At 51.8% G+C, this 12,513-nt stretch overlaps 1 protein-coding gene across 6 annotated transcripts in view; it reads right to left on the bottom strand.

Annotated features, from left to right (window-relative positions):
• Positions 1-10,634, bottom strand: part of ZWINT (ZW10 interacting kinetochore protein) — a 30,828-nt gene extending 20,194 nt beyond the window's left edge. For 4 of the 6 annotated variants that reach the window (XM_040454190.1, XM_040454187.1, XM_040454191.1 and 1 more), the window contains exons 1-8: positions 10,531-10,634; positions 9,556-9,646; positions 9,342-9,465; positions 9,040-9,206; positions 8,873-8,929; positions 8,170-8,312; positions 7,934-8,093; positions 7,742-7,845 (exon numbers count right to left, since the gene is read on the bottom strand). In XM_040454190.1, coding sequence (XP_040310124.1) covers positions 7,768-7,845; positions 7,934-8,093; positions 8,170-8,312; positions 8,873-8,929; positions 9,040-9,206; positions 9,342-9,465; positions 9,556-9,646; positions 10,531-10,571 — 861 coding nt within the window. In that variant the 5' untranslated portion in view covers positions 10,572-10,634 and the 3' untranslated portion in view covers positions 7,742-7,767. Of the gene's footprint in view, positions 1-4,683; positions 4,703-5,363; positions 7,313-7,741; positions 7,846-7,933; positions 8,094-8,169; positions 8,313-8,872; positions 8,930-9,039; positions 9,207-9,341; positions 9,466-9,555; positions 9,647-10,530 lie in introns of those variants that run through there. The other 2 variants (XM_040454192.1, XM_040454188.1) reach the window with 2 other exon arrangements.
• Positions 10,635-12,513: the final 1,879 nt, after the last annotated feature.

Below are 12,513 nucleotides of genomic sequence, written 5' to 3'. Positions count from 1 at the left end.
TCATGAGCCTCCAGTAACACGCCAAACAACAGTGAGCTGTGGGAGAGGCCATCCATCAGTCTAGTTGTTCTGCACTTGTCCTGACGGTAACTGTCACCAGCCGAGAGCACTACGTCATTGAGCTGCTCTAGTGACGGTCTTCCTGGGTAGAACATGAGAGCTCGTAATCGTGATCACTACTGCACTTAGTGTGAAGCACCAGCATTCTAGAACAGAGGTCCATTCTGGAGCCTGAATGGATTTCAGCCCTCTGCTTGCTGCCACTGTGGCACGTGCAGGAGCAGGCAGTGGATGCTCAGGGAGACTGTTCACCTCCGCACAGTGAAGGCACCGGTACCGCTTGCTACAAGGGCATGTGCCAGGATTCACAAAGCCCTCCCCGGGGGCGGGTCTTCCCTGAGACTTTCTATTTCAATGGGTTAAAAGGGGCTTGGAGATTTTTTGCCAAAGGTGGAAAACACCTTGTTCAGCAGGTTTCCTTGGCTCCTGGGTAAAGGCTTGGCCTCCCCCCAGCCATCGGGGTAACGGCCTCCCTGACAGTGTGATCCAGGCTCTGCCCGGCCTCTTGTGCTCCTGAGGTCACTGGTGTCACTTTCTGTGCTTTACTGAGGACGTGGCCATCCCGGTGCTGCTGAACACGCCAGCCCTCACTCCATGAGAACAGTCAGTACTGCTTGTTAGAGTTAGTTTTTCCTTCCTGTCTCCGAATGTAAACTCAGATTGTCTTTATCATCTTCCTTTTTTTTCCTTTTAATTCTCAAAACTTATGTTGAGCACACAGCTGACATTCAATAAATGATGAAACCTGCCTCTGGATAATTGCATTTGTTTGAAATTGAGTTCAACAGGCAGCTCTTTGAGAAATCTTCCCTGAATATAATGCAATGAGCATTTCTTAAGTCCTTTTAAATTACGAGGGCACTGGTGTGAGTTCATTTGTGGACAGAAGTTACGCATATTCCTGAACAGAGGAATCAGAGCCAGTGTGAATGACAGGACCTGTGTCCGAGAAAAGGAGCCTGAAACCACTTCCCCCATCTGATCCGCGTGTTCTCCACCTGTTTTAGGTGTGGATGTGTCCGTGTCCACGTGTTTATGTGACAAGTATTACGTACTCTGAACACACCCCTCCTTCGTGTGTTGAAAAAGGCACACCGGAACAAGGATCAGCATCTGGGTCACCATCAAGAGCAGTCTAAACACGAAATCTGCGGGTCTTTCCCACACAGTCCTGACTTCATGGTGACCAAGTGAAACAACCAGAGATAACGTTAAACTTCACTAAATGGATTACTTTAATCCCTCTTTTAACTCTAGAACATCTGGCCCAGGTAATCCAGACTTTACAAACACGGAGATGGTGGACTGGCCTCTGTGCCCGGAGTGTTTTCCCTCAAAGACATGCAAAACATGACTTCTTGTCCACTGCTAAGTTATATGAAAAACTTGAGAATTTAATATACCTCTTTTTTAAGCTAGTATTTTAATTAATGAAACATGCTCACTGTTTCTGATTGGTTTGTAAGATCAGACCTGAAGTTTTTGCAATGTAATTTCATAACACTGAGAATCATGAGGATATTTTAAACTCATTCTTTCCTAAGACAAACCTCACTTTGATTACTCCAACTCACATTAGCTTCTCCTGTGATTTTTTATAGTATGTGTAAATAGAACACTTCCGTACCAGATTACGTATACACGTATAGATTTTTTATGGTTTCGTTCTTTTATAATGATTATACGCGACAATCTCCTATAGTTCTGGATTTACTCCTTCTTTTTCCTATTTTGAAATGCTATTTTAGGTGTATAGTAATCAATCCATTTAAGTAATTATCAACTCCTCACTAGGGCGTGACAACGAAGAAATGCACGATGAACTAAATCACGCATGTCCACATAGGTGGGTCTGCTGGAGTCCATCTGACACTTTAGAAGTTACAGGTACATGGGAACAGGCATCCGACACCTAATCTGGTATACTGAGAGCTCTGTGAAGATTTTCCTAACTATGTCAACAGTTATATAAATTCAATTTAACAACATAAATAAAAGAATGTACATGCCCTCAAAAAACTGTTTAATAAGTCCTGAAAACAAACTAAAAGATATTGATTCCTGAGACTGAGATCTAATGCCTAGGTTATCCCAAATTTCAAAAGCAAAGTTTACCAAGGCCCAAACACTAAATTCCTCAGAGCCCAGGGCTCAAAGTAGCAAAAGGGGCATTTAAAGACTGGGTTAGGAATAATAATGAAATTAACTTATTTCATCCTCTGTATTAAAAAAATTTTTTTTTAATGTTGATTTGAGAGAGAGACAGAGACAGAGTGTGAGCAGGGGCAGGGCAGAGTGAGAGGGAGAGACACAGAACTTGAAGTAGGCTCCAGGCTCTAAGCTGTCAGCACAGAGCCCCACACGGGGCTCGATCTCACAAACTGTGAGACAATTACCTGAAGTCGGATGCTTAACCGACTGAGCCACCCAGGCGCCCCTCACCCTCTGTATTTATTTAACATTTATTTTTTGAGAGACACAGGAAGACAGAGCACGAGTGGGGGAAGGGTACAGATAGGGGAGGACACAGAATCCAAAGCAGGCTCCAGGCTCTAAGCCATCAGCACAGAGCCCAGCATGGGGCTCGGACCACAAGATCATAACCTGGGCCGAAGTCGCATGCTTAACTAAGCCACCCAGGTGCCCCCTCATCCTCTGTATTTTAAAACTTACGCATAATTGCCTCAAAGAAGACCCATAAAAATTACAATACAAAAAGTTGCATAAATTCTGTAAGATAGGAATGGCGTGTATTAACCAGAATGGCCAGAATAGCTTTCTTTAATTATCATGTAATTTGTTATTATTTAACACATATCATATTTTATATTATTCTATTTTAGAATAGCTTTCTTTTCACAGTAGGGTAGAATATCCAAAGTGAAATCTCGGCTTTACAAATTTTAAAATTGTAAAGATAGAATGCAAGGGATTAACTTTGCTGAAACCATCCAAGTGTTGACAAGAATTATCTTCCTGGTGGAAACAGTCACATAAAAATAGAATTCAGTAAAGAATTGCAGGGTGGCACCTTGGAAAGGAGGATAATGAAAGAACATTAAAGCAGTATTAAAATACAGCCAAAAGCTTGTGCTTTTGAAAGAGAAAATAGAAAAAAGTCTTTGAGAAATATGAATGAAAAAGAGTCTTCAACCAGCAAGAATGAGAAGTAGGAGAGACACAAGGAACATTAGCACGTCCACGAGCTACTAAAAGAAAACACACCCACCCTCTCCCCCTGTGACCAGCCACAAAGTATTCGCAACAGCGAAGTTCAATAAAAACGGACACTTGGTAGTAAAACTACATAAACCACACAAAGAAACAAGGAGCACATGAGGAAGGTGAGGACCTAGGCAGGCCCGCAAAGATGGAAACTACGCACCCTTCCAACGCCGGGGAAAGACTGGAACATGTCGGAAAGGATCAGCTCAGACTGTAGGCCAGAGTAACACAAAAACTCCAAATAACGTAGACTGGTGTCTAACAGAGCTGCTTAAAAATTAATGACAAAAAATGAAATTAACGATTATCCAATAGGTTAGCAACATACAGTTAACAAACTAGATTTAAACAAAGAAAATGCACTCTAGAGAGAAAAAAGTAACTATAAATATGGAAGAACGTCTATATAACATGAAGAACAAAGTTAGAAAATCTAATTGATGTCTAACTCGTGCGGAAGAAGCTTATACAGAAGATACTGAAAATACTCCTAAACTGTGGAAAAGACTGGCAATTTCAGATTTAGAAAGCCCAACAAACCACAAGCATTGTGAATGAACGAATGAATGAATGAATGAACGAACGAACGAACGAATGAACGAACCGGATGTACAGGAAGAACTTTAAGTGGCCAGCTGACTTCCCATCAGCGACAGTGAAAGCTAGAGTCACGTTCTGAACGAAAGCCCTCGTGCCCTAAGCCTTCTCTACGCAATGAAAACCTCTTTCCAGAATGAGAACAGAATAAAAGCATTTCACAGTAAGAAACAGTGAAGTGTCGCACAGCCTACCGACCCTATAACTAAAAGAAAGTCCGACACATGTATTTCAGATGGGAAATCACCCCACGTGAAAGCTCTGACATATAAAATCAGGCAGGCAGAAAACCAAAGTGAATGAGTAAACATGACCAGAAAATGTAGGGAAGAGTCAGTCCGCTTTGTGAGGAGAGAAGAGGCTGGAAGTAATGAACCAGACAGAAACATCTTACTAGTCAAGTGTGCTGACCCATCAGTGGTGCCAAGCTTCCTTTCTTGTTCAAGATCGAGACTCTTACACTTAACTTTAGACGTTATTAACTCAAAAGCTAAACTGGGGTAACAACCAGTGACAACCTTCAGAAGAAAAAAGATAAAAGGAATGAAAACAAAATGATAAAAAAATAAAACCAAAGATAGAAAAATTATGAAACTGGCTTTTAAAAAATCATTCTTTAATGTGGTATAAAAGCAATAAAAATAAAAAGTGGGGGCACCTGGATGGCTCAGATGTTTGAGCGTCTGACTCCTGATTTCGGCCTCAGATCATGATCTCCTAGGTCATGGGATCGAGCCCAAATCAGGCTCTGTGCTCACAGCTCAGAGACTGCTTGGGATTCTCTCTCTCTGCCTCTCCCCTGCTCTCATTCGCTCGCTCTCTAAAAACACAACACGACACAAGGATGAAGAGAAGTTGAAACTCACAAGGCTGTCAGAGAGGCGGACGAGGCCAAGGTACACAGGGAGCTGCAGTTTTCTTGGTACCGACGCAGGCAGATCGCAAGGCTAAGAGACACTCGCCCGTCAACAGTGGTACAGCCCGGCTCAGAGGAAGACCCACGTGTAAACTTGTGCCCTAACACAGCAGGCGCAGGGCAGGGGAAGCAGAATCTACCAGAATCATAAGGAGATCATACTCAGAGACCTGAACACACCTCTCAGGAGGTGACATTCAGAAAACAAAAAATTTGGTATCCGGGAGACAAAAACTGAAAAAATAACAAGCAAAATGTGACAGACACATAGAAACCACCACAGGGGACAATTCCAAAACAGACGTCCTTTCAAACCCCTGCGAAGCACAAAAAAAGACAAGACAAGAGACCACATTCCTGGCTCTACCCGCATCCCTCGCCACCTTCCAAAGATTTCTTATATAGATGACGTTCTCTGACCAAATTAGAGTAGACTTAGAAAGATTATCCTCCCAAGCAGAGAAAACTGCAAAAGTACTTTTCTAAGAAACTCACGAATCAAATAATGGGAAATAGAAAATTCTATGAACTGAATGTGAACATATTTAGAGAAAGCCACAAGAAATGTGTAGCCTTACATTTTATTTGAGAAAACAAAGAACCAGATACACAAGTTTATTATCTGATAAAAATTAAAAGTTCACAAAACAAGTACATCTTCTCCACCTAGAAACAGAAGGTAGGAAATGGCCAAGCCAGGCCTACGGGCCAATGAACCAGAGCAGACACAAACAAGAGCTGGTCACAAAAGGCAATTCTGAAGCTTTAAATATGTGAAAATGAATGCACAGCTGAAGACAGATCAAAGGGAACATCAGATACGGCACAAAAATATCAGGAATACACATTAGGCCACCCTGCAACAGTGTGCACACGTTAAAAGAATAAAAAATATACTATGACGGAACACCAATATGCTTGAGAAAAGAGAAATTCCTAGAAACACGTAACAGTAGCTGGGAAGCGGGAAATTAAAGCTAGCAAAGAAAAAGCAAAGCAGTGTTTCGCCACAGAAGAATATCATGTTTAAAAGGAAAACACTATTCTTAACTAGAAGAGTTTCTCTGGTGCTGGACTGAGCCGATGTTCCGTGTTAGTTACCATGGAGACTTCGGTTAGGACAGCGCAATGGCGTCCAGACCAGTGGTTCAGGGACTGGCCTCCATCCCTCCAGCAGGTGGAAAAGAGAGCAAGTCCCCAGCAGGCAGCAGGCCCACAGGCCCACAGGCCCAAGTGCATGTATGAGACCAGGGTCCCAGGATGGTCCGTAGGGGACCGGGAGCACAGAGCACCACTACAGCCGAGACCCTGCTCATCTCGGCGAATAAAGCCCGGTCCCCCAGCTGGTCAGTCCTGCAGCCACACTGGCCGGTGCAACACCAGCCCTCCCTCCCCTAGGTGTGAGACCTAGGCGTGAGGCGCGCACTGGCTCCGCCCCCACTCGGGGAGGGAAGCCTGCTTGCCAGAAGTTCGGGTGTGCTCGTGTGATCACTGCTCATCCACCCAGCTCCTCCCTGACTGGACTGGGAGCGGCCTGGGGGGCTCCGGGGACTGCGTCTTCCCATCCCTGCGGGTTCCATCAGCCACCAGCGCGCAGGCACCGGGCAACCCCACAGCATCCCAACCACACCCCAGAGCCCCTTAGCAGCTCTCCTCCCCAGGGCCGATGTGCCTGCTCTCCCGTGTAGAAATCCCAGGGCCCACAAGGCCACAGAGATAAGGCAGAAGGTGGGGGAGGGAGCCCCCCAGCAAGAAGAGGGGTGAGTGGGACTGGGCACCTGGGAGCTAGAAGCCTGCTCCCTCACACATGGTAGACTGAGAAGCGTTCTCAATCCTGACCCCTCACTCAGCCCTGAGGGGGTGTTCAAACACCTCTGAGATCAGACCTATCTCACACCTAAAGAACGGGGCCAACACATCTGAAAGAACACTAGGGAACTCGGGCCCTCAGAGAAGCAGAGCCAAGAGCAGGACTCAAAGACCTCCATCCATCTCCACGTGCCGGAAGGCGTCTGAAAACACAGCCCCCGAGGCTCTTCCCAGAGCCGCTGGGGTCCCGGCTCCCGCTCACTCACGAAGGTCCCGTCCTCATATGGACGACGGGTCTTCCGCTGGGGTGGTCGCTGGTGTCTCTCACACGGCAGTCCTCACACTCCCGACAGGGACACGCTGTCCCCCAGAGAGCAGTGCCCCCAGTGTCCCCACCCCGGCCACACACTCAAGAGCAACGGAGACAGTGAACGCGGAAACACACACACAAATACGGACAGAAGTAGGAGCCCAGGCAGACACAGGGCTTCTCTCTGCTCTCAGGGCTGCTCTTCAGCCCGGTTGTTCTGTGCGGACCACACTGTGCGGGCAGGTGTGCGCGGCCTAGCCAGACCCGCGGCTGCCGGGCCCCGGCTCGCAGCAAGGGGCCAGCCTGAAGCAGGGACGCCATCACCACTTCCGTCACTGCGCCACATCCAACCGCCTCGCACGAAGCATCCTCCTCCAGTGAATACGCTCGGCGAGCTGGATTCCCGTGGATTTGGACAAGCAGCGTCAGGGCTGCGAGCCAGGCCCCTCCCCACCTACTCGCTCTCTGACCGCACTGGTCCCGGCACCTGCCGTACTGCTAGCTCCACGTGTGGCTCTGCCCAGCGACATGTGACCATGGACACAAAAGGGGGAACAGACAGAGCTCCAGGCTCGGGAGCCCACCCCACCCAGGTCCCGGTCAGAAACCAGGCTGCACTCCAGAGCCCCGAGCATCCCGCAACAAGAATGGGGGCGGGGGACGGTGAGAAGACAGACAGGGGTTCGCCCAGGGCAGGCCGGGCACAGAGCGAGGTGCTAGGCTTCAGCCACAAGATGAATCCTTGCTCCTTCCCATTTCCGCCCCCAAGGGACAACAGCTCAGACACAGAGAGGAGGTGGACTGAGGCCGCCCTCCCTCCATACCTGCAGTCCAGGGACGCCGTGCAGCTCTAGCTTCCTTTCCCGTGGCGCTGCCCCTCAGGGAGGCACGGCGAGCCTGCGGCCACAGCAGGTGGTGGGCCGTCAGCCTTGGGGACACACGGTGCGAGTGATGGGTCAGGCCTGGCTCCCAGCTCCTCTGTCCACCTCCCTGCCCCCGGCCCACCTCTCACTCACCTCGGATGGCCCGGCCCCGTCTCTCCCCACGGCATCCCCGGTGTTCCGCTGCTGGGGCTCATCCTCAGCAGGGTCCAGCTTCCGTGGGGGCTCCGTCTCTGCCTCGGGAAACGGCAGCTGACCCTGCAGGGTGTGCAGCAGCTGGAGGAAGGTCTGGTGCCTGCGGAGAAGAGGTGGCTGGTGAGGGAGGAAAACTGGGCCACACGGGGGTGTGCAGCCCCCTCTCCCAGCCTCACCTCTGGAGCCTGTCCCGCTCCTGCCCGGCCTGCTGCCGTAGGGCTCCAAGCTCCTGATGCAGTCGCCGGAGCTCCTGCTGGGCCCCCGTCTGCCGCAGCCTCACCTCCGCAGAAGCTTCCGCCAGCTGCTGCAGACGCTTCTCCTACCGGAGTGAGAGCAAAAACGCCTCAGCAGGTGTGGAGGTCCTTCAGCCACGCTCTTAATCCCCAGCCTAGGCACGACTTGGGGTGCAGACCCACAGAGGGAAAGAGGAACTCTACTCACTTTAGGGGAAACAGGGGCCTAGAGAGGTCTAGGGGTCAGAACGAGCTATTCTAGTGCAAAGTGTTCGGAGGAAGGGGGCACACAAACGAACGTTAGTCTGTGATGTGCCAAGTACTGTTTCAAGCACTTGCTATACTGATGACGTCATCCACCTGGCTTATGGAGTAGACAAAGAAACAGCACGGGAAGTCAGGGGACACCCAAGGTCCTAACACTGTCAGGGGCGAGGCTACGATTTAACTCCCTGCTGGTGCCCGAGCAGTGAGGGCTCACAGAGAAGGGGGTGAAGGTTTTCCGGGTAGAGGACGTGGGAAGAGGACCTGGCCCGTGGGGGGAGGCCTCACAGAGGAGAAGGGAATGGAGGTTTCCAGGGCAGAGGACGTGGCCAGTGCCGCGCAGGGGTGCAGAAGGGACGCTCCCCCAGGGGCCTGGACCCACCTGGTGCAGCCGCCACTGCTCCTGGGCTGTTCTCAGCTTCTCCATGGCTGCTTGCTTCTGCAAAGAAGGGGAACAAAGAAGGAAGAGTGTTTCTCTGGTTGGATTGGGGAGGTGGCCAGGGGTCCACCCCAGCGTGCCTGCCCTCCTCTCCCTCCTCCTGGCCCCACCTTGGCCTGGAGCTCTTCAAGGGCTTCCTGGAGCTGCGCCCGCTTCCTCTGGGCCTCCTCCATCCTGGGCAGGGCCAGGCTCAGGGCCCTGGTGATGGCCTCCACATGCTCTTGGTAGGTGGCCTTCAGTTCTTTCCACTGCTCCTTGGCAGCGATTGCCTTCTGCCCTGAAAGGAGCCACCGAAGACAAGACCAAAGATGAGACTGGCCTGCCTGTCTGCCTGCCACACTGGGGCCTCCGTCCTCCCATCAGCCAAATTGCTGACCTGACACACCTCCACCCCAACCCCCTTCCTGCTCACGGCTGGCGTCTTCAGAAGCCAAGGGCTCTGGTCCCTGGGCAGTGTCCTCCCGAGCCAGGAAGTTCTGCAGGAAGTCTACCACCTGCAGCTGGCTGCACAGCAGCTTGTCTTTCTTCCGGGAGTCCTGTTCAGAGAGACGGCAGAAGAGGGACGTCTGCCAAGTACCCCCACGAGGGGACCCCGGAGCTTCCCTAGCTCCCAGGCTTGCCCATACCATCACAAACTCCGCCAGGAGCTGGGCCGGCAGCTCTGCCTCCTCTTGCAGGCCTGTAGGCTCCAGGATGTGTGCCAGCTTGCCCAAGGCCCTGCCGGGGCAAGAAAAAGGGGAAAATTGGACACTCCTGGGGCGCTAGTCCTGGCCGACCTGTGCGCACAGATGCATTCGCAGGTGCGCAACAACGCTGGGTCTTGCCCTAACCAGAATCTACAGGAAGGTCTGCAGTGCTGTCTGGGGATGGAAGGGAGAGTAAAAACAAGCAGAGCAGGGGGAGTCAGGATAAGGGGCTAGGATCTTAGGCAGAAAAGGTCTCACGGAAGAGGAACCACTGGGTGGAAGGTCTGAAGGCCATCAGGGAATACGGGACAGGGAAGGAAAGGGGCAACGCTCCGATGGGCAGGAGGGGGTCTCGGGCAGGGGACACTTGGGGGCGGGGATCGGACAGAGAGCCGGGTGCCTGCTCTAGGCTCTGCGAGCCGCCTCACCAGCAGGCAGGGGTGCGGGTAGAACAATCTCCCGAAGAGTGCGCGCTGACACAGGCCAGACCAAAATTAAGAGACCCTCCCAGACATCTGATGCCTGGGCGGTGTTACCCGCTAGGGGACGCGGGGTCCTCAGGGATGGAGCGGCCTCCAGGACCCAGCTGGGTGGCATGCAGGGAGGGGGGAGATGCCTGCCTGCACGCCCCGCGGCGAAGTCCAGGGACTCGGGCTCCGCAGGGATGGAGCGGCCCCCTGGACCCAGCCGGGGTGCGTGCAGGGAGGGGGGTGCCTACACGTCCCGCGGCGAGGTCCAGGGACTCGGGGTCCGCAGGGATGAAGCGGCCCCCGGGACCCAGCCGGGGTTCGTGCAGGGAGAGGGGGGTGCCTGCCTGCACGTCCCGCGGCGAGGTCCAGGGACGCCGGGAGTACGCGGGGTCCCGCAAGGTCCTCCCAGCCCGCCCCCGGCGGCCATCCGGCGGCACACACTCACTCTAGCGCGGGGCCCCGCACCCCGTCTTCCGCCACCTCCATCCTGCCGACGGCGAGCTCCCGCTCTTCCGCCTCCAGCCTTCAGTGAGCTTTGAATTCGCCGCTGTGAGCACCGGGGCAGGCGATTGGCTACCGCGCCAGTGGGCGGGAAGCGAGGGTCAGCGTGCACTCTGATTGGCAGACGCCGACGAGCCGTTGGCGTGACGGCTGTTTAGCGCCGGCGCGGTCTTGGCTGGGCGTGGCCGGCGCGCCGGCGCTCTGCGCCTGCGCGCGCTGCCCGTAGGCGGTGCTGGAGCCTGGGGGCGTGGCGTGGGCCGGGCAGAGTAGTTGAGCTGGTTTTAGTCCAGCGGGAGACCGACGGCCAAGTTTGAGTTTGGGCTCTGGGGAGACACTCGGCATCCAGTTGGCTTAAACTATGTTGGGGTGAAGTAAAGCACTGGGTCTACCTCCCCAGATGCTTGGCCTCAGTCGGGAAGAACACATATCCCGGAGGCGCAGCCGTCTTCGGGCGGGGGCTGGGGGCCGCCCAGGAGGTGGGGGTCCGCCCACCAGTCGGCCGGGGTCCGCCCCCCGGGCCCTCCCGGAACTGGCTCAGGGAACGTGGAATAAACAGCCGGGGCAGTTTCCTCCCATCAGGATGGGAGCCTCAGCGGCCTCGGGCCCTACGCTGAGAGCTCTGACCGGTGTGCCTTCGCGGCAGGGAGCAGGTAGCGCTGTACTGCTAGCACATCACCAAGTAAGTGGCAGGCCAGAGCAAAGTAATATTTATAGAAACAAAAATGTCCAGCTGCCAGTATCACACAATTTACAGTGTCCAGCAGCCAAATAAAAACTACCAAGTTTGCAAAAAAAGAGGTAAAGAAAATCCATAATGAGAAGTAAAAAAAAAAAAATCACTGATCAGAGCAAATAGAATCAAACAGGCAAGGATATTAAAAACAGTTATGTTCAAAAAATAAGAGATAATGAAAAAGATGATAAAAGGTGAGGACGTGCGGAAAGCGGAATGTTCACGTTGCTGGTGGGAATATGAAATGATGCATCTGGGGGCGCCTGGGTTGGCTCAGGTTGCTGTGTCCCACTCTTGATTTCAGGTCAGGTCATGATCTCACAGTTGGTGTGTTTGGGTCCCCCCTCCCCCACTCTGCTTTGAATTCTGTCTCTCTGCCCCTCCCCCACTCACTCTCAAAAAAAAAAAACCATTAAAGAAAACTTACAATGATCACCTAGGGGGCACCACCTGGGGGGCTCAGTCGGTTAAGGGTAGGACTTCGGATCAGGTCATGATCTCATGGTTTCTGGGTTTAAGCCCCCATGGGGTTGTGTGCTGACAATTCGGAGCCAGGAGCCTGTTTTGGATTCTGTGTCTCCCTCTGTCTCTGCTCCTCCCCTGCTTGCACTCTGTCTCTCTCTGTCTCTGAAAAATAAAATGTTTAAAAAAAGTTTTTTCTAAATGATTCATCTGCCTGGGGAAACAGTATAGTTGTTCCTCAAAATGTTAAACATGAGTGACCATATGGACCACAGTCCTTCTTGTAGGGATAGATCTGAGAGGAATGAAGCTGTGTTCACAAAAATTACACACATGTGCCCACAGCAGCATGATTTACAAAAGTCAAACAGTAGAAACAATCCAAATGTCCATCAGCTGGTGAACTGGAAAACAAATCTGCATCCACTCAACGGGGTATTTTCAGAAATGAAAGAATGAGATATACTTACTGAAGCATGGATGAACGTCGAAAACATTGTGGTAAGCGGCAGAAACCAGTCACAAAAGAGTACATGATGTATGATTCCATCTACATGAAATACCCAGATTAGGCACTTGTAAAGAGAATCAGAAAGCCAGCTAGTGGTCATCCAGGGTTGGGGTGGGGGCAGGGAAGCAGGAGGGTGGGGAGATGGGCATTGGTTGTCTGCTGAGAGCAACTGCAGGAGGACTTGGGGTTTCTTTTAGGAGGTAAATGTGGAGAAGGTTACA

This window comes from Herpailurus yagouaroundi, unplaced genomic scaffold (assembly GCF_014898765.1).
Source record: "Herpailurus yagouaroundi ecotype Mexico unplaced genomic scaffold, PumYag 211, whole genome shotgun sequence".
Classification (NCBI taxonomy): Eukaryota; Metazoa; Chordata; class Mammalia; order Carnivora; family Felidae; genus Herpailurus; species Herpailurus yagouaroundi.
Note: the sequence above shows the minus strand (reverse complement) of the source record. Positions and strands in the feature narration are given on the sequence as shown.